At 52.0% G+C, this 20803-nt stretch overlaps 1 protein-coding gene, 1 long non-coding RNA gene and 1 pseudogene across 2 annotated transcripts in view; 2 read left to right on the plus strand and 1 right to left on the minus strand.

Annotated features, from left to right (window-relative positions):
- Nucleotides 1-3363, plus strand: part of LOC135231536 (uncharacterized) — a 19360-nt gene extending 15997 nt beyond the window's left edge. Inside the window, exon 3 of the long non-coding RNA XR_010322234.1 lies at nt 2030-3363. This is a non-coding gene — a long non-coding RNA (uncharacterized LOC135231536). The remainder of the gene's footprint in view (nt 1-2029) is intronic.
- The window catches only part of LOC100664434 (probable hydrolase PNKD), a 23091-nt gene extending 2785 nt beyond the window's left edge, over nt 1-20306 (minus strand). The window contains exons 1-7 of the mRNA XM_064286686.1: nt 20127-20306; nt 4210-4325; nt 3963-4075; nt 3246-3304; nt 1671-1763; nt 1165-1328; nt 425-511 (exon numbers count right to left, since the gene is read on the minus strand). Of these exons, the coding sequence (XP_064142756.1) occupies nt 425-511; nt 1165-1328; nt 1671-1763; nt 3246-3304; nt 3963-4075; nt 4210-4325; nt 20127-20287 (793 nt within the window). The 5' untranslated portion in view covers nt 20288-20306. The remainder of the gene's footprint in view (nt 1-424; nt 512-1164; nt 1329-1670; nt 1764-3245; nt 3305-3962; nt 4076-4209; nt 4326-20126) is intronic.
- On the plus strand, nt 6891-10771 carry LOC104845486 (small ribosomal subunit protein uS17-like; annotated as a pseudogene).
- Nucleotides 20307-20803: the final 497 nt, after the last annotated feature.

Below are 20803 nucleotides of genomic sequence, written 5' to 3' on the forward strand. Positions count from 1 at the left end.
ACATGGTAGGTGTTCTATAAAGTATTTGTCAAATGAAGGAAGGAATGAATGAATGTTCTGAAGATTAATGGACAAGTTTGTGAACGTGTTTTGTAAACAATAAGACAATGGATATATGCTGAGTTAATTTATCAGTTTCTCCCCAGATAAGCAAAGGCTAATTTCTGCTATTGGCTTTGACTATGAAAAACTGGACATCTCTCTGGGACCCTCTGGGGCCTTCGGGGCTCCCAAGAGGCCGAGGGCTGGCTGGCAGGGGACTGTGGGGTGAGAAGCAGAGGTGTTAAAGAGCCAGCACTCCAGAAAGAAGCGAGGAGCTCTGCCCTGCACTGGCTGGTCTCTGGGTCAGTGAGGGGCTGGGAGAGCCTTCCCAGACCAAGAGCATGGCGGGGGGGCAGGGGGTGGGGTGGGAGGAATGCCTCACCAGGCCACAGCAGGGTGTCGTCCCCTAGCCCCAGCACAGTGTCCAGTGAGCTCAGCATGGTCTCCGCAGTGCCCTCGAAGGTACGTCCTGGGTAGGGTATGGGCGGTATGTTATGAGATACACGGAGAGGGGTGAGGACCAGACTGTGTGGCTCAGGCTGGCCGCGAGCTGACCCCCAATGCATCTATTCCCTCCTCCCTCCAGGGAGGTGGGCTCAATTATTCACCCCCACCCAAGCCCATCCGAAGGGCTCCATTCCACATGTTGGCATCTGGATGGAGAGGGGCGCAGGACCTTTAGGTTGGTTCTCCCAATCCCAAGCCCTGCTTTTCCAAAGAGCACTCCTTTGGCTGTAGTGCCCTTTAGGACTCCATGCAGCCCAAACTCATGGTCCTCACACTCCACCGGGGTCATCCTCTCACTCAGGACTTCCCAACTGTTCAAAACCTAGTCCCGCCTGTCACTGCATCAGAGAGCCAGGCTCCGCCAATGCAAACAAATGCCCTGTGGCGAGGTCTTCACACAGTCACAGGCATTCTCTCCTGTCCATTCCCTTGAGAAGTCTTGGGGATATTAAAAAAAAACCAGGGTAACGTAGGTGGGAATCTCTGCCGGCGTGACGTCTGTCCTGAGAACCAGTGCTTTATGCATTGCCTGGGACCATAGCTGCCCTGGCCTCTGTCCCTCCCTCCTCCTCACCTCCTACCTCTCCCCTTTGGGGTGGGGGTGGGGGTACTCACCACAGCCAGAGAGGAAGAGCAGGTCTCCTGAGAAGAGGCAAGAGGGGCCCTTATAGGGCTCCCCGTCCAGCAGGTAGACCAGATGGCCTTGCGTGTGGCCTGGGGTGGCCAGAGCCCGAATCTGAAGCTGCCCCACACTGACTACATCTTGATGACACAGGGGACTGGGGAGCAAGACAATAGGGGAAAGAAGGTACTAGAGCTTTTACCATGCTGATCTCTGTACCCATTCTAGGCCCAAGGGGCCAGGTGACTCGCAGGAGGGTGGGCATCCACGCCAGAGAGAGAAGGCACCCCCAGCGCACAGGGTCTAGACCCAAACTCTCCCCCTTCCTCTTCAGGGGACCATCGCTGGATCAGATAGGGGGGCGGTGCCAGGCTGCAGATGACTGGGAAGGAGTCTAGTGAAGGTCCAATTGTTGACATGCATGAAATACTCCACCGAAGGATGGGGTGAGGGAAAGGGCCCCTAGAACGGCGATCCCATCCCTGGGTCAGGGACTTACTGGGTGAGGTAGGGGATGCCATCCTGAGGGCTCCCGTATACCCGGCAGTCCCGGTGCCGCCTGCTGAGGTCACGGTTCCCTCCACTGTGGTCCCTGCAGGACGGCAAAGACAGGCAAGGGTCCTTAGAGGGGCAACCATTCCTGGGCTCCTGTCGTCCCTTGTCTCCACTCCCCATGGCATCTTTGGGCCTTTGGCCCCTGGGGGCTGTGGCTCCCAGACTGGGCTGAGCTGTCCACACCTCTAGGCCTTTGTGCAAGTTGTTCCCCTGCCCAGAATGTCTCCCCTCCCCCAACTTGCCATCCTACCCCCGGCCTCAATAACCTGGCCAATACTGACTCATCTTTCTGGACTTTCTCAGCATCAAGGTCATCACCTTCTAATTCACGCAAGTGGATATGACCACACCTTGCCTGGTGCTCCTGACTCCTGTTCCCTGTGCCAAATGCCCCCTAAATGTTTTTAATGCTGCGGTGTGATGGATCGCTTTTGTGTGGCCATTCTAGCCATGATCTTGTAAGTTCCACCCAACTGATTCAGCGGGGCTGTGTGATAGGGTAATTGTGGCCCACCAAAGGGACTGGTCAGTTTTGCCATTCTGCTGGGCTTGAAATGAGCCACCTCAGAAGCAGGAGAGAGAGGATCCCACCACCACCAAGGACCAACAGCCAGGAGCCAGCATGTCCTTTGAACCCGGGATTCCTGCACTGAGAAGCTCCTGGAACCAGGAGACTGAGAGAGAGCTGTAACACTGAAGGCAGCGAGAATCTGTGGCAGAGACCTGGCAGCAGGAGATGGCATGGTGGGCTCCCTAGCCCAAGGAGAGAGAAAGCTGAATGACTCTGGGCAGAGGCTGAGGGCCAGAGAGAGGTGTGCCTGCGAGCACAGCTCGAAGAGGCTTTCCTGATGGAAGAACTATACCCTGAGCTTTCCTGAACCTGAACTGTAACCTGTTACTTCCCTAATGAACCCCATACTTGTGAGTGTTGTCTGTGAGTTCTGTGTGGCCATTGCAATGAATTATCGAACCCAGCAGAGAAGTAGAGTGCCGTGGGAGGGGCAGCTGGTGTCAGAATTGGTAAAGATGGCTGAGAAAGGAGGCATGTCTGACCTTCGCCTCATAGGAATCAACCTTGGGCTGTTGGTCTTGATTCTCCTTCCCCCTTGTGAAGTTAGAGGAGGTCAGACACTGCCCCTGTGCCATTTTTACAGATGGTGATATACTTTTATGCAGGCCTGTCTCCTGCTACTGGACTATGATCTCCTTGAAGGCAGAGACCACAAGTTTTGCCCATGCCCAGCACACCGGAGGCATCTAATAAATGCCCATGGAATGGAAGATGAATTCCTGCCCTCCTCTCCCCTGGGTCTTCAGGAGCCTGGAGAAATGGGGTGGTAGAAGTGCCTACCCTCCATCTCTGCTGGTGCCCAAGTGACGTCATGAAGAAGGTGCTGCCACCCATCCTGATGTCCTGATCCCCAGCTGACCCATCTCACTGGGCCCAGTCCTGCAAGCCCAGTTGGGCAAGGGTTGGCCAGGGAAAACTGCTTCCAGATTCCCCCACGCAGCCCCTTACCAGTGCTTGTGGGTGCAGAGAATGGCAACCAAGGTAACGCCCTCCTTTTCAATGGAAGCCTGGGAGGGAAAGAGGAGGCAGTATTCAGACTGAGGAACTGGAAGTGAAGGGAGAGACAAAGCAGAAAGAGATGGGGGTAGGGGTGGGGTGCTGGGTGGGGAGAAGAGGAAAAAGAGAAGGAGGAGAGAGCTGGGGAAAGGAGAGGGGGAGGAGGGAACTGACTAAGACCCAGCATGGGTACATGGGGGAGGGTGGGGAGGTAGTGGAGAGGAGAGGAGAGGGGCTAGAGACACAGACACAAGCGAACACAGAGAAATAAGAAATGGGAGGGAAAGACTGACCCAAATATTGACAGACAGACGTGAGGAAGGAAGAAAGAGGGTCAGAAAGCGGACCACAAAGAGTGAGAGATGACAGGAAACTCACTAGGCCCACTTCCGGTGTCAGCATACCTCTCCCTTGGGCCCTGGTCCCCCCACTCCTACCCTCCCTACTTCATCTACCCTGCTCTAGATACTTGCTCCTCCCCCATGTTGTATATGAGGGGGTCTTTGTGTATTTGTGTAGAGGGGTGTGTGTGTGTGTGTGTGTATGTGTCCGTGGAGGGTGCAGGAGTGGCAAGTGCCACATCCCATCGGCAGAGGGACCAGGGTCAACCCCTCTCTAGCAAGTGGAAGGTGACCCCAAGCGCTCCCCTGACCCCCACTCCCTTCTCACCTGTACAGCCCGAGGGTCTGAAGGGTCCACTGCCACAGCCAGCCGGGCTTGGGTGTCAATGATGAGGTAGCTGTAGTTGTCTGAGAGGACCGGGATGGGAAGCACCTTCACTCCTGGGGGACAGAAAGGGGCTGTGGGTGGGGTGGCAAGCAGAGAGCAAGGCCATTGGGCTATATGAAGGGAGTAGGCAGGGAGGATGGGGTGGGGTCAGTTAGGGGGATGATGGCCAGGGACGGCCACAGCTCACCATTGAAGAGGCGGGCCTGGGTTTTGGAGTGGCCCTTGGGGTAGCGATTCCGAGCCCTGCGCAGCTGCTGTCGGTAGAAGAGGTATCCGAGCCAGGTGCGCGTATACAGGCTGTACCTGGAGTGGGGATGTTCTGTGTCAGCCCCTCTCCCATTCCCGCTTGGACCCCTGCGTGATCCTGCAGGCACCTCCTCTCCACTTCCTTGGCCATTCCCTGCATTGATACAGTTGCACCCTCACTTATTATGTGCCTACTGTTTGCCCTGCTCAGACCCAGGACAAGATGAAGACCGAGACAGACACATGCAGAGCCTGAGACAGGGGAGGTGTGAAGTGAGGAACTCCCAGAAGAGACTGGGAGAGTTAGTTTCATCCAGCCCAGGGCTGGGCCTCCCCCATGAAGCAATATTCACAGTGAAGGGGGAATAGGACTCAGGTAGCTGAAATGAGGTGGGAAAATATTTCAGGAAGAGCAGTGGTGGTCACGCATCAGAATCGCCCAAGGGACGTGTTAAAGAACAGAGTGCTGGGCCCTCTCTCCAGCTTCCCATTTAGTAGGTCTGGAGTAGGCCCTGGGAACACGCATTTCTAGCAACTCCCCAGGCGATGCCGATGCTGCTGGTCCAGGGACCCACACTGGAGGACCACTGGGGTACAGGAAACAACAGGCAAAGGCCCAGAGGCAGGAAACAGCAGGGGGCTTGCTTGGAGAAACTATTAGTACTGTTTGGCTGTTTGGTGGAAGACACAGCGAGAGGCGAAGATGGGTGGGCTGACCATTCACGCAGTCAGACAGGGCCCCACGCGCAGAAGGGCCCTGTACTTGGTTTAATGCTCTGCTGTTGCCACCTTGAAATGATTTTATCTTTGAACCTGTGTCTTCTAAGTGGAGTCTGGGGGACAATGGAGCACAATGGAGGGGACACACAGTATGTGTAGCCTCCATTCTTTGCCCCCCATACACAGATAGCATTCATAATGTCCCATGAGCACAGAATCTAGTGGGCTCACTGTGTGTGGGAGTTGAGTAAGACTCAAAGTGAGAAAGAACAGGTAAGTGTACCTTTAAGACCGACCCAAGAGGCGGTGCTTTCAGTTCAACCAGAATTAGTTTAAAATGCATGAAGTGCCCTGTATTTTCTAACCACTGATGCTGAAAAGGATGACACAGAAGGAAAGGGAAGGTCCTTCCTTACTCGTCAGTAGCCAACGGTAGAGAGTGTTGGTAGAATGTACGCGTATCAACAAGTGAAATAAGAACTGCTGAGTTAGTATTGAGCAGCCTTGCCACCGTTTCTGGTTAAGAACGAAATATATATGCATGTACACGTTATGAAGTGTGAATCGTGAGATTCCAGTGATTCCACGTGAGTTAAATGTTCTTAGGTTGGCATTTAAAATTGGCATTACACAATATAAAGATGGACAATAATATTCACGCTAATCATTGAACTTTTTAATTTTTCTTTACTTAGAATGTTAAATAGCAAATTAAAAACATCATGGCAAGTCAAAAGAGAGATTATAAAAGAAAGGGAAAAGCTTTATATTTTAGTACCTATAAAGCACTTTTTTCCTGCTTTTTGAACAAAAACCAAACCAAACCCGTTGCCATCGAGTCGTTTCCGACTGATGGGAACCCTATACGACAGAGTAGAACTGCCCCATAGGGTTTCCAAGGAATGGCTGGTGGATTTGAACTGCCTAACTTTTGGTTAGCAGCCAAACTCTCAGCCACTGTACCACCGGGGCTCCACTTTTTGAACAAGGGGCCTTAAAATTTCATTTTGCAATGGGCGGTGTAAATTATGTAGCCAGCCCTGCCAGTATGGGAAGGATCTGTCTTAGGCCCTCCCCTCACAAAATGAAAACTGAGGCAGGGGTTGGGTGGAGCAGTCAACACTTAGGGTTATACATGAAAAGTGGAAGGGATTCTGGTTGAGTCTGAGACAGAAAAGTCGAGGTAGGAGTGCGTGGAGGACGGACCCTAAATCTCTACAGGGATTTACTGTAAGAGGCTGGCGGGGGGAGTAGGGGTAGGGGCAGCTGCTCCTCAGGCCCCTTAGGGAAGAGCTAGCTGATTTGTCTACAAAAAATTTGGTAAAAACTAAGCAGGTTTCTATGGCAATTTGGTAGAAATAATTTAGTTCCAAAGCTGAGATGGGGGCAGGGCCCCTAAAGGTGGGGTGCCCCAGGGATCTGGCACAACAGTAGGAGGATACCAGCGGCAGGACATCCCTGCCTCCATACTCTCCCCTGGGCATGTTCCCTTACCTTGAATGCCCTTCCCTTGCCTTCTCTAGATTCTGCCCCTCCTCCAAGAAGCCTTCCTTGACCACCCCAGTTTCTCTACTCTTACCTTGCTCTGAACACACAAGTAACACTGAGAGTTTCTAACACATAGGAGCTCAATCTGCCACCTGGATCAAACCAAAACCCCTTGCCGTCAAGTTCATTCCGACTCATAGTGACCCCATACAACACAGTAGAACTGCCCCATAGGGTTTCCAAGGAGTGGCTGGTGGATTTGAACCGCCGACATTTTGGCTAGCAGTTGTAGCTCAACCACCCAGATACCTTGGCCAAATCACCCAAGCATGTTAGGAAAGAGGATATTTGCATAGTTTCAAAGTATCTGCCCTGCAAGATACTAATTACAAAGGGAGTGGAGAGACCTGCCAGGCTCTACCTTAACCAAGTGATGGAAGTTAACCTCTCCAGTAATGATATGCAGACATCATTTGCATCTTGATGCGATGCACTGAGGAGGGTATAGCATCACTTCTGCGGTGCTCGTGCCAAAAATACATAACCATAATTTATTCATGAGAAAAGAGCAGACACGTCTGCTATGATTGAATTATATGCCCCCAAAATGTGTCAAGTTAGCTAGGCCATGATTCCCGGTACTGTGTGGGTGTCCTCCATTTTGTGATCTGATGTAATTTTCCTATGTGTTGTAAATTCTAACCTCTATGATGTTAATGAGGCAGGATTTGAGGCAGCTATGTTAATGAGGTAGGACTCAATCTATAGGATTAGGCTGTATCTTGAGTAAATCTCTTGAAATATAAAAGAGAGAAGCAAGCATACAGGGAAGGGACCTCATTACCACCAAGTAAGAAGAGCCAGGAGTGGAGCGTGCTCTTTGGACCCAGGATCCCTGCATTGAGAAGCTCCTAGACCAGGGGCAGATTGATAACAAGGACTTTCCCCCAGAGCTGACAGAAAGACGAAGCCTTTACCCGGTGCTGGCACCCTGAATTCAGACTTCTAGCCTCCTAATCTGTGAGAGAAGAAATTTCTGTTTGTTAAAGCCATCCACTCATGGTATTTCAGTTATAGCAGCACTAGATGACTAAGACAACATCCAAAATGAAGGACATTCTACAAGATATCTAGCCAGCACTCTCCAAAAGTGTCAGATCTTAAGACAAGGCAAGTCTGGGGAACTGCTCCAGACAGGAAGAGACTAAGGAGACTAAATACAGTGTGGGATCCTGGATGGGATTCTGGACCAGGCAGTTGTGGGACAAGTGGAGAACTTTGAATGAGGTCTGGAGAATAGTGAATAGTATTGTATTGATGTTCGTTTCTTGGTTTAGTTCGTTTCTTGGTGGAGTTATGAAAGATGTTAACATTTAGGGGAACTGGGTGAAGGGTACATGGGAATTCTTTGTATTATTTTTGCAAGCCTGAAGTTATTCCAAAATGAAAAGTTAAAAAATTAAATAAAATTACCCTTTTTTCTGTGCCCTGACACCCACCTCACACCCATGCCCAGAGTCCTTTACTTGAATTCCTTTCTCCCTACATCAGCTTATGGATGGTGCTGGGGTTCTGGCAACAAAAAGATCAGGCTCCAGTTTTGGCTTGGCCCCTGTTCTGTGACCTTAGGCAAGTCATTGGTTCACACATCAGGTTCCCCATCTATAAAATGGTAATACCATGACTTACCCCTGCAGGACAGTGTGAAGATGAAATGACATACAATAAGATAAAGGTCTTCTTCCCAAGTGGCCAGGAAGATGGAAGACATTCAGACCAAGCGTGTTTACCAAAAGCAGCTGATCATCTTCCCAAACAAGAAGAGGGACCAGCTTGGAGAAATCGGTAAGGAGAAGCTCCCGCGTTACTACAAGAACATTGGTCTGGGCTTCAAGACACCAAAGAGGCCATTGAGGGCACCTACACTGATGAGATATGCCCCTTCACTGGTAATATCTCCATCCAAGGGCACATTCTGTGTAGTGTGGTAATCAATATGAAGATGCAAAAGACCACTGTCACCCACCATGACTACCTCCACGATATCTGCAAGTACAATTGCTTTGAGAAGTGCCATAAAAACATACCCGTGCACCTGTCCCCCTGCTTCAGGGACATTCAGATCGACATCATCATGGTGGATGAATGCTGGCCCCTGAGCAAGACTATGCACTTCAACGTGCTCAAGGGCACCAAGGCCACCAGCACCAAGAAGCGGTTCCAGAAGTTCCGAGCTGGGATGCCTGCCTGCCCCCCAACTGAAATAAAGTTGTTTTCCCATTTAACACACACACACACACAAGATAATGTAGGGCACTCAGTTGAGGGGCTAGGAGGTGGAAGGTGTTTAGCAACTGTTGGTTCTTTTCCAAATTCAACCCGCACCCCTAACAGCTGCTTGAATGAGGTTGTGTACATCTGGAAGGGACTGATAAATGTTCACTGTCCTCCACCGTTGGATGCTTATTCTATGTGCTTTGGTTTTGTCCCCCAACAATGGGGAAGGCACAAAGACCCATGAGGACAGGGACTGTGTACTGAGAATAAACAAGGTCTCTCTTTTGCATTTGCTTTATTTAGAAAATATTACTGCTCATGCTGGTCACGGAGGAGGCAGCAGAGAACAAGTGATTCAGGTCCCTGCCTTTGGGGCGCTTATCTAGAGGAGGGCCCAACAGAAAATAAACCAGAAAACAAATCAACTACCAACCTATTGAACTAGAGCTGGCGCTGGAAAGAGCTGGAAGGGAAGAAGGCCTTTCTGTAGACAGGGTGGTCATGGAAGGCCTCTCTTAGAGGGCAACATTTGAGTGGACACTGAAAGATAAGAAGGAGCCGGCATGAAGACTGTTCTGCGTAGTCAGTACTGAGGCCCCAGGCAGGCAGGAGTGTGGCATGTTCTAGGAACTTGCAGGCAGCCTCTGAGTCTCCAGGCAGGGCCAAGAGGCAGAGGAGGGTCAGTGAGGTGGGCAAGGGCAGGTCTGGAGGGCCTTGCAGGCCTTGGTGAGAGGTGTGGAAAATTACTGGCGGGTTTTGAAGCGGGGAATCTGACTTCCATTTTTGAAAGCTCACTCGGCTGCTGTGTGGAGGATGCAGTGAAAGGTGCGAGAGTGAAGGTGGCAGGAGGCTACTGAGTCATCCAGGTGGGAGATGAGGGGCCTGGACTCAAGGGGTGATGGATTTTCAGAAAGATGGGGACGGATGTGGAACTTGAGATCCAGCTTGGGGGTCAGGGGAAGGGACAGGTGGAGGCCTTGCTGGGCCTGGAGTCTGGATTACTGGGCAGAGCAGCCGAAGCCAGGGCCCGGGAGGTGGGGAGGAAGGGGCCTGAGAACCAGGTGATGCTGGGACACTTTCCCTAGGGTTGTCCCCTCCCTGACCATGCCTTCCAATGACTCTCAACTTACTGAGCTCCTTCTCCTTCATCTGCCTGCCAGCTGCATCACAGTAAGCAGGGTCCAAACCTCCCCTCTCCAGCCCCTCTTCTGCTCCCTCTCTTTCTGGGAAAAGTCCTGCCATTCTCCCAGTTATACGGCATGAGCCCCCATTTAACTCTCTCCCTGGTGTAAGCAACCAATGCAGGGTCCTCTGGCCGGATCACACGGGTTCGTCTTAGGAACAGGCCCTTGCAGCTCTTACCTAGGCTCTTACAGAAGCCTCCTCTAACTCCAGTCCAAACTGCAAGCCGCTGGCAAAAGTGTAAGTTCCTAAAGCATCGCATTTGACTGAGTCCTGCTCCTCCTCAAAAGCCTTCCATGGCTCCCACTGCTTACAGGAGACTGTCCAACTCCCCTAGTCAGGCCTTCCGTGAACTGGAGCCAAGGCAAGACTCTACTTCTTCCCTTCCCAGTGAAAACACTGTGCCCTCAAGAGTGAAAAAGTGGAAACGCCCTAAATGTCCATCAATGGTAAAATGAATAAATAAACTGTGACATCTTCAGATTGTGGAAAACAGTGGTGCCAGGAAAACAAATGATTTCCAGTAACAGGTCTCAACATGCACTATACTCAAATACCTAAGTGAAGCTAAAGGACGTGATGCAGAGGGAATATACAATCTGACAATACTTATTAAAGATGAAGAAGCATACAAAACTATCGTGGATATCGTTTAGGGACACAGACGTGGTAAAACAATAAAGGTCACTGACAGAATGGTCCACATCCAGTTTAGCAGTGTTATCTCAGGGGGCAGGGGAGACGATAGACTCAGGGAGGTGGCCCAGGGGCCTCCACAGTACCTGCCATATTTAATTTCTTAAGCTGGGTGGTGGTGGTTGTCATTGTGTCTATCCTTTTTTGAACACCTAAAATAACTCATTAAAATTTCAAAATTACTCACTAATGGACCACATGAACCATGGCCTCCACTAGCCTGAGGCTACAAGAACTGGATGGTGCCCAGCTACCACTCCCTGCTGCGCTGACCAGGATCACAATGTTAGGTCATGGACAGAGTGGGAGAGAAATGTAGAACAAAATTCAAACTCATCCAGTAAGACCAGATGTTCTAGTCTGAGAGATACTGGTAGAACCCCTGAGACTACAGCCCTTAGACATCCTTCAAACTGGGAACTGAAATCACTCCTGGAGATCACATTATAGCCATACAATAGACAGGACAATAACATATGTGAGGAATATATACCTTAGAACAATCAACTATACAAGACCTTAAGGGCAACATTTTCCCAAAAGCAAAGTTCAGAAGGACAGTAGGGGTAGGAAAGCTGGGCAAATGGACACAGAGAACCCAGGGAGACAGAGGGGAGAATGCTGACACATTCAGGGCTTTGCAACCAAGGTCACGAAACAAGCTGTGTATAAATTCTTGAATGAGAAACTGATTTGCTCCGTGAACTTTCACCTACTGCCCTCACTCCCTGCCTCTGCTCCTGTTGTCTCTCTGCCTGGAATACCCTCCTCTCTGCCCTCCGGGCCTTCTCTACTTACTGAAATCCTACCCATCCTTCAGGGCCTGGCTCAAACCATCTCCTCTGAGATGTGGTCCCTGGTGACCCCAGCAGAAGGCCTCCTCCCTCTGCTCTGTCGGGAGCACTCAGTCTCCCCCTCCCGGTCTCCCACAAGGAGCTGAGCTCCTCAGCAGCAGGGGCCACTCAAGGGCAACTAACACCAGCAACAACCCAGGTGCCTGGGTCAGCACCTCACCCAGGGCAGGCAGACAGCGCTGGCCACGTCCTACCTGCTCCTCACGTGGCTCCTCTGCATCTCCCCTGGGATCCTCCCAGCAGTAGTACAGCACCCATCAATAATGCTGGCTTAGTGACTAGGAAAGGCTGGACTGTGGGGAGTGGGCTGGGATGCAGATGTTAAAGAGACAGGAAGGTGAACTGTCAACTGTGTGGTCCACGCCACACCGAGGTGGGGAAGTCCAGCAAAGCCCAGTGGGGCATCTTGCCCAATTTTCAGCCACCTCTGCCTCTGCTCTGCCCTCTCCTCTCTTTGTTGCACCCACAGGCCTGGCCAAGCAGGGTGCTCTGCTAAGCAGGTCACCTAGGCCCAGGGGCATGGGTGGGGCTGTGTTACTGGACACACTGTCCCAATTTCCCCTGCCCTGAGGTCTGAACACAGGAGTCCTTGCATGGCACAAATGGTTAAGTGCTGGGCTATTAACCGAAAGGCTGGTGGTTCAAACTCACCCAGAAGCTCCTGGGAAGAAGGACCTGGCAATTTGCTCCTGAAAGGTCACAGCCATGAAAACTCTATGGAGCAGTTCTACTATACATATACATGGGGTCACCACGAGTTGAAACTGACCCAACGGCAACTGGGGGTCTGGACCAGGGGCCTCTGAGCCAGGAAGAAGAGAAAGAGCAGGGAAGAGTAAGGAGGTGGAAAGAGCACTGGACTGGGCTCTGCAGACTGGTTTTACAGTCCATCCTCTGCCCCAGACATGTTACAGCACCTTGGGCCGGTCACTCCACCTCTCTAGGGCCCATTTTCCTCATCTTTCAAACAATTATCATCACAATGGCTTTTCTTGCCCCTTCCTGTGAGCAGGCCCTAAACTCAGTGCTTCCCATCAGTGAAATCAAGTCATCCTCAGAATACCACCAGGGCAGGTAGCATTATCATTATCTCCATTTTACAGACAGGGAAACTGAGGGCCAGAGAGGTGAGAAGTGATGTGCTCAAGATCACAGCTTACTGAGTGGTAGAGCAGAGATTCATCTGCAGGCAGCCTGACCCTGATTGCAGACTCTCGACTATTGAAATTCTCCTCAAACCCCAAATGAAGGAGTAGGATGAGATGAATGGGTCTAAACTGTTTGGGGGTAGATCCAGCTCCTTTGAGAATGATACGCTGGGTGGTTACAATGACCCAGACACACAGCCTTGGAATTTGGCCTCCAGGGCTTCCTGGAGCGCTGGTGTTAGCCTCTTTGGGTCATAAACTTCTTGGAGAGTCTGGTAAATGCTATGACTCCTCCTTCTGGACCATATTACACATGCAACATTTTGCAGACAATTGCAGAGGGTAAGAGACTGCAGACCTCAGGATGGGACACCTGAATCAGACAGTCCTGAAGATCCCTTCCAAATCCAGCTCAGTGACCCCTAATCCTGGGTTAGGAATGGATTGAGGGGTCCAAGGATAGCATCATGAGCCAGATGGAGAAGAGAATTTAGGGAAGAAGAATAGACCCCAGAGGGGAAAATGTGAAGGTGGAGGAGTAGCTGAGAAGAACCTGTGTCCTTCTATCTCTTAGCCTCCCTTTGCTCCCAGACCAGCTAGGTCATCACACCCCGTGCAACAGGCCTTGGGTTTCTCAGCAGTTACCAGATATACACCTTCCTTTCACCTATTGCGGGAGGCAAGAAGCAGGAAGTCTGGTCAGGGCCTGGGGGCAGACTCTCACTCATTGCCCAAGCCTCCTCAGTTGCCCTTTCTGTAAAACCAAGCACTCCCCTTCTCTAAAAGAGCAGCTGAGACCCAGATAGGTCAGGTGACTTACATACCCCAGGCCAGATATGGGATTCAAACGCTCTGCTGCAGGGTTCCCAGGTGTGGTCACAAAGCTGGGATCTAGGACAGTGCTTCTCAAAGGTGGACCTCGGATCACCTGCACTGGAATTATCTGGGGATGTTGGTTAAAACAAGAAAATTCTGAACTTCTCCTCTCCCTCCCCACTCCCTTCCTGGATTCTGACTCAGCAGTTCTGGGGCCCAGAACTAGCTACTATCACTTCATCAAAAAGAAAATAACGCTTCCTGACCAGTCCTCTGGGGACCCACGTGGGAGATGAAAAAACCGCTTTTCTTCTTTTCTTCGGGGCAGGCAAGGGTGGGTGTGGGGGGTGACAGCAGGCCTGGGGAGAGTCCCTGCAGTGGGCCTGAAGGTTCCGCCTGTGGGGTGCCAGCAGCCCACATAGTACCAGCCACACTGGTGTGGGGTCAGGAAGCCCTTTTCACTTCTCACCTCACTGAACCACAGCACGGCTTCTCTGGTATGAACCTCCAGCCCCAAGGGAGGCCGTGTGGGACCAACAGCTGGGGGCAGTGAGACACGGCTCTCCGCCCACACACACCTCCCCTCTGGCACACAGTGGAGAACATACAATGGAGCCCTTCTTCCTCCCCTCCTTCCTGGGCAGTTTCACTAACCTTGGCAGCCCCAGGCGCCAGAGGGCTTTCAAGTGCCCATCCGAACTAGGCCTTTCGGCCCAGCCTCAGGCCAGTCAGGTAGAGGGGACAGGATAAAGGGGGCTCTGCATCAGAGGAAACCCTGGTAACGTAGTGGTTAAGTACCACAGCTGCTAACCAAAAGGTCGGTAGTTCAAATCCACGAGGCACTCCTTGGAAACTCTATTGGGGCAGTTCTACTCTGTCCTATAGGGTTGCTATGAGTTAGAATCGACTCCACCGCAATGGGTTTTTTACAGCATCAAGCAGAAGGACCTGGAAAGCCCTTATCACCAAGGTCACTCTCTCCCTATCTCTCCCTCTGATGTTCCCTAAATGGCCTTGGACTCCACTGAAACCCAACAGGCACGCCCAGGTTGGTGAGGCCTCTGGTCAGGGAGCGTTTTGGTTCCCCTTTCCTGCCCCCCACCCCCCCAGACCCAGGGTGCCCAGGCTTTGCACCTGACCAGGGACAAGCAACTCTTCATGAAACCAAACCCAGAAATGCCTGTCTGAGGGCTGGGGGGCCACCAGGGCACAGAGTTCTACTGGAGCCAGGGCCTGCTCCATGGACCTTTAGGGATAAAGAGAGAGGCTCCGTGTTTTGTGCTTTCTCAAAACTGGGGAAACTAAAGAAGCTAATGAGACAGATAAAAAGGCTCTGGAGAGTGATAGTTTCCTGAAGCTGCTAGAATAAGGGGGCAGGGAGGGGGGACACTTCCCTATACCCAGGAGAAGGGCAGAGCCTTCATGTGGTCAGAGCAAGCCTGCTCACGAGGCCAGTGCGGCTCCCTCCGGAGGAGGCCTGCTTTTAGCAGAGAGAGGGAGGGAAAATGGCTGCTGAGGGCCCTTGAGTAGGACCAAAAGCTGGGAAAGAGTGGCCAGCCTCTCTGCTATGCCTCAGTCCTGGCCAGGAAGGCTGGACTAGTTCTGTCTTCTTCCCTGTAACCCTAGGCCACCTACCCAGGGAAGCCCTCTGGGTTTTGTTTTGTTTCTTTGGGCTCTCCCTCCTCGCCCTCACCCCAACCCCTGGCCTTCTTAATTCAGTCCCACTCCCTGGGCTCAACCTGCCGGAGTCCAGTTGAGGAGTCAGACCTGAGAACACCTAACTCAAGAGCTAGCAAGAATATGCAGTAGGAGCTCTGAGAGAGAAGCTGGTGCCAGGGCTTGCCCTGGAAGCAGAAGTCCATTTTGACCAGGGAGCCTGTGCAGGCTTCATGGAGATGGTATCGGAGCCAACCTTTTCATTCATTCATTCAAAAAACACTGAGTAAGGGCCAACTACGTGCCAGGCACTACTCCAGACGCAGGGATACAGTAGTGAACAAAGTTTCTTCCCTAACGTTGCTCATATTCTAGTTGGGGGAGACAAACACTAAACTAATAGATAAGTTAACATATAATACTACGAAGAACAACAGAGTAGGGTAGAGATGACAGGGAGTACAGGGTAAGGCGCTGTTACTTTTAGATGACAAGGCAGTACAGGGGTAAGGCCCTGTTACTTTTAGATGAGGTGGCCTGGGCAGGCCTCTCTAGCAAGGTGAAATTTGAGCAGAGACTTGAGGGAAAAAAAGCAGCAGTAGGAAAGAGGATTCTTTGGCAAGAGAACAGCAAGTCAAAGGGCCAGAGGTGGGATCATCTTGGAGGGTTTGAGGAAAAGCCAAAAGGGCCGTGTGCGCTTGCAAGGTGAAGAGCTGTAAAAGGTAAGGTGGGGGAGAGGCAGTGGGAGGTCACATAGGGCCTTTAAGCCATTCTTTGAATGAACTTTCACTCTTGGTCAGAGAGATAGGAAACTCTCTGGAAAGGTCTGAGCAAAGAAATGACATGTTCTGATTTAATCTTAACAGTTTCACTCTGGTTGCTGTGTTGAGAGTATTTGGGGGGTATAGGGGCAGAAGGAAGCAGTCAGTTTGGGAAGCTGTTATGGCTGACTAGGTGAGAGGTGATGGTGGCTTGGCCCAGGGTGGTAGCAGTGGAGGTGGGGAGAAATGTTCAGATTTAGATATATTTCAAAGGTGAGCTTTGAGGATACAAGAAAATTTGATAGGTAGAGATGCAGGGAGGAAGGTGTGACAAGCCCCCAGACAGAAGTACAGAAAGAGATCAGGGCCTGGGGAGATGGAATTAGGCTGGTCTGGGTGAGGGGTGTGAACTCTTTTCTGTAGGCAATGTGGCTTGGGGAAGGGGGGAACCTGCTCAGAGTCGTGGTTTGGAAAACTAACCAGGCAGCAGAAGGGAAGCAGGATCAGTGGGGAGAGCAGGGAGGCCAGGAGGCCAGGGTGGAGCCCTGGACTGGAGCTCTCCAAGATCCCAGAGGCCTGTAGGAAATAAGTGGTCCCTGTTCCCCTCCTTGTTCCTGCCAGGCTGTGTGGGTGGCCCAGCTCACTGCCCCTGCCTGGCCTCTTGGGCCATAAGGAGGTGGGCCATTCACTCAAGAAGCATAGGGTCCAAATTCTTGCCAGCTCTTAAAATCAAGCCAGTGGGCCTCCTTGGCCTGTTTCATCTTGCAGAAGTGGAACAAGCAAGGCCTATTCTGGGGCAATTGGTTTTACTTGGGTCAGGTGGGTCAAGAAAGACCCTCTAAGCCCAGGAGTGGAGAGGGGGCTTGCTCAGGGAGGGAGGGCTTGGTCAGCTAGGGTTGCCCACCTCCAAAGGATGGCCGCTGGCCACCTCCTCAGCTCTGCAAGATGTTCTGAGCCCTGCACCAGCCCACCCTTGTTCCCCCATCACCTCCATTCTGTAGACGGAGGCTTTCCTCAAGGCCCCATCTGCAAACCCCCTTCAACTACCACTGAGAAGGCCAAGAAGCAAAAGGGAAACTGAGGTATAAAGCAAGGTGCACACACGGAAGAGTTCCAGACTCTTTAGGCACACCCTGTCACTCCAGGGCAACTTGCCACACCCTGGTCGCTGCCACAGAGCATTTGGGCCCCTGCTTAGACCTGGTCACGTGCTCCTCTTTCCCCTACTCCTGAAGAACAGCAGCCAGAGCTCCACTCACATCTGTGATCTCACAGTCCCGACCCAGGGCAGTTAGGTGTTCATTGAATGAATGGAGGGATGTGGGGTTTCCTGATGGGTGGGTGGTTAGGATGGGCTTTGAAAGTATGTAAGGAAGCTCCAGAAGAAGCCTGGCTGGTGCCTGCCCACCCTACTCCGCATATCCCCATGCTACAGAATGAGCAATTGCTAACATTTCCTGAGCACTTACATGAACGATTCCATTTGATCCTCCATGGAGCCCTGTGAAGTAGACACTATTACTATCCCTGTTTTACAGGTGCAAACAACTGAGGCACAGAGAGGTTGAGTGGCTTGTCCAAGGTCCACAGCTATTAAGCAACAACATGGATTCAAAAGCAGGTTTGTCCAACCCTGTACCCTATGTGCTTAGCTACTACATACACTGTCTCCCAGACCCCGCAGAGCCCCAAACATGTGTATCCTCAGGTTAGCTCCGGTCTACTCTCCTGCATTCATTATGCCCAGCCAACCCTACCCCAAGGCAATTGTGGTTATACAGTATTTGAGGAAAGCCTGTTATTAAATGGTCAAATACCAGTGATTATTCTTATTAATGAACAACAGCTCTCTCAGACATTGCTTAATATTTCCATCATCTGTTTTCCAGCCCCCAATAGAAACCTTGATTTGTAGTCATCTCAGCCATACCTTCAGGATGGAGCATAACCATGCGTCTGCCCCTCCCCAACATGTCCTGTCCCCATCCCGTCCCCCTCCCTCTCCATACTTCCTGGAGGCCCTGTGGGCACCCCCACAGTATCAACACCTGCCTATTTCCCCCTTCCCATTTCCTGGTAACACCCCTCTCCCTCCTGCCAGCAAGCAGCCCCTCCCCCATGGGACTAAACTGATTGTTTCCCAGATCCTAGAGTGGCCAGTCTGGAATTCTGATTCCAGGCACGCCCTTCAGCTCTAAAGATTTGATCTGGAAAACTGATTCCAGGGCGACCTTGAAATCCAGACATGGGAAAGCCCAGGAAAAAAAAAAAAAAACCTGTTGCCATCAAGTCGATTCCGACTCATAGCAACTCTATAGGTCAGAGTAGAACTGCCCCACAGAGTGTCCAAAGAATGCCTGGTGGATTTGAACTGCCAACCTTTTGATTAGCAGCTGGAGCACTTAACCACTATGCCACCAGGTTTCCAGGGTAGCCCAGAGGAATACTGAATTCTGAAGAAGCTCTTTGAGAGCTCCAAGTTTGGGGATAGGAAACTCCCAGATCCCAAATTCCAGAAATACTCAAAACCCCTCAGGATTCTGAGGTGAGACCTTGGGGATTCTGATCTGGGGACTTCTGATTCTAGCTCCTAAACAAAAACAAAAACAAACGAAACCTCTTGCTGTCGAGTCAATTTTGACTCATAGAGACCCTACAGGACAGAGTAGAATTGCCCCATAGAGTTTCCAAGGAGCACCCGGTGGATTTGAACTGCCGACCTTTTGCTTAGCAGTCGTAGCTCTTAACCATTATGCCACCAGGGTTCTCCTAGCTCCCAAGGGACACTTCTAATTTCCAATTCCTCAGGCTATTTGTATGACTTCAATTTATCAATTTTGAAAGCTAGAAGTAGATCTAAAAAAATTCCTCTCTAAGTAGACATGTAAAATTCCCAGAAATTTTGTAGGAAGAAATGCTTTTTAATATCCCAAATATGAAGATATTTAAATATTTGTGAATCTCATTATTTATGCTATTTGTAGAGCAATGGTAAATTGATTGCAGCATTATCTAGAACATGACCAATGTTTGGAATATTAGAGATATGAATGCTCCAAAAGACACACATATACACGGTTCCCCCACCACACACACACACACACACGTTTTTCTGTTTTTTCCTGCCTGCTAGGCCTTTATATCTCCATTTCTTAGATCTGAGTGTCAGTAGGATTCTACTGTAGGCCTTTATATCTCCATTTCTTAGATCCGAGTGTCAGTAGAATCCTAGGGCTGAAGCTCTAGGAGTGTCTGGGGTGGTCTGGGGAGGAGGGGATGAATTGCACAATGTCTTCTCTGCAACTCAGGAAATTCCTAGGCTTAGGTCCTCCCCACAAACTGGCCCATGGCCAGGGTTCCCACAATTCTCATTCCTAGCATCATTGTCCCTAACCTTTGGCTTGAAGTCTTGTCCCATGGCCCCACTTCTCCCAATGGAGGACAACTGGTCGTGGGAAAGGGAAGGGGCCCTGACAGGCCCGACATCTTGTGGCTCCTTCTCTGCCTCTCTGTGGCAGAACACAGCTGGTTACCGCTGTGTCTGGACCCAGGAAGAAAGGGCAAGGGGGGGGCAGGGAGTCCTCTGCAGACTTGGGGACAAGTCACCAGAGATCAGTGAGCCTCCACAAGTCAGGTTAAGTGGTTTGGTCAAATTTCACAGCCTGGGACTTTGGACTCTGCTCAGGGTGCAGGAACAGAAGGAAAGGAACAGACTGACCTACAGGGCTGGGACTCCTCCTTGGGACAGAAGAGCCCACCTCGAGTGGTGGGGAGTTGGATGGTGGGAAGAGGGACATGGAAAGGAGTTGGAGGTTTCCAGTGAGGCAGACATTCTCTCCTGCACCTGCCAACTGGGGGAGGGAGGCGGGCCTCTGGGGACCTTAGCCCCAGACAGGGATGGTCATACCGGCACGGGGCTCCTGCAACCACCCCCTTTACATCTCCCTGTCTCCAGCTTCTCTCACGCACCCTTCCCTGACTACCTTGGCCCATCCCCCCCACTCCCCCTTCCCTGCTCCCCCATCCTATTCTATTTCTCCAGCCCCCCAACTCTTTCGTGTCCTCAAAGTCTGTCCTCCTCTCCAGTTCCTCCAGTTCAGTAGCTTCTCCACGGCGCCTCTCCGATCTCTCTTCTCTGGCCCCGGATTCCCCACTGCATGCCCTTTCCTAAGCCCTCCCGCAGCCCCTGCTTCTTGGTCCCTTCCCCAGAGCTCCCGCCTTCCCGAGCCCCGCATCCCGCCGAAGCCCGGCCGCACAAACCCGATTCGGAAGAGCAGCCGCTCACTGCGCGCCATGAGCAGGCCGCGGAGGTTCCGCGGAGCGCGGCAGCCGCGGGGGCTCACGAGCAGGACAAGGACGAGGAGCAGCAGCCCGAAGCCGGCGACCCACAGCCACGGCGCAGGCCAGTCGGCTAAAGCCATGCCGGGGGGCAGGCACCCGCAGCGAGCCAGGGGGCGGGGCTGGCCGTTGCTAGGCGACGGTCCAGCCCGGGCCCCCCGCGGGGAACCGGCGAGGTTGGGGGCCCCGCCCCCTGCGCCGACGGGCTGGGGGGTGTTGGGGGCGTTCTGGCCCCGCCCCTGCTATTGCCTTGCGTTCGGCCCCGCCCCCTTACCACCATCGGCCGGGCGCGTGTCCAGAGTGCCACCAGCCGGGAGGCGGCCTGGCCCTGCCCCCGTCTGCTAGCCAGGAGGCGGGGTTGGAGCGGGCCTCGGATCTGCGCTAATCCCCGTGCACAATTGCCTGAGTCCCGGAAGGCGACAGGCGCTCAGTTTTCCCCCCACTCCCCTAACACCCTTCTGGAGGCTCTGGGAGAGACAGTGGAGTGGTCCTCCTGGCGGGGAAACCTTAGGCGCGTGAGCTTTTTCAGCTGGAAGGGACCAGAGAGATCATCTGGGTCGGCTTCCATTCATTCATTCGTTCATTCAATTACTTTTCTG

Source organism: Loxodonta africana, chromosome 6 (assembly GCF_030014295.1).
Source record: "Loxodonta africana isolate mLoxAfr1 chromosome 6, mLoxAfr1.hap2, whole genome shotgun sequence".
Classification (NCBI taxonomy): domain Eukaryota; kingdom Metazoa; phylum Chordata; class Mammalia; order Proboscidea; family Elephantidae; genus Loxodonta; species Loxodonta africana.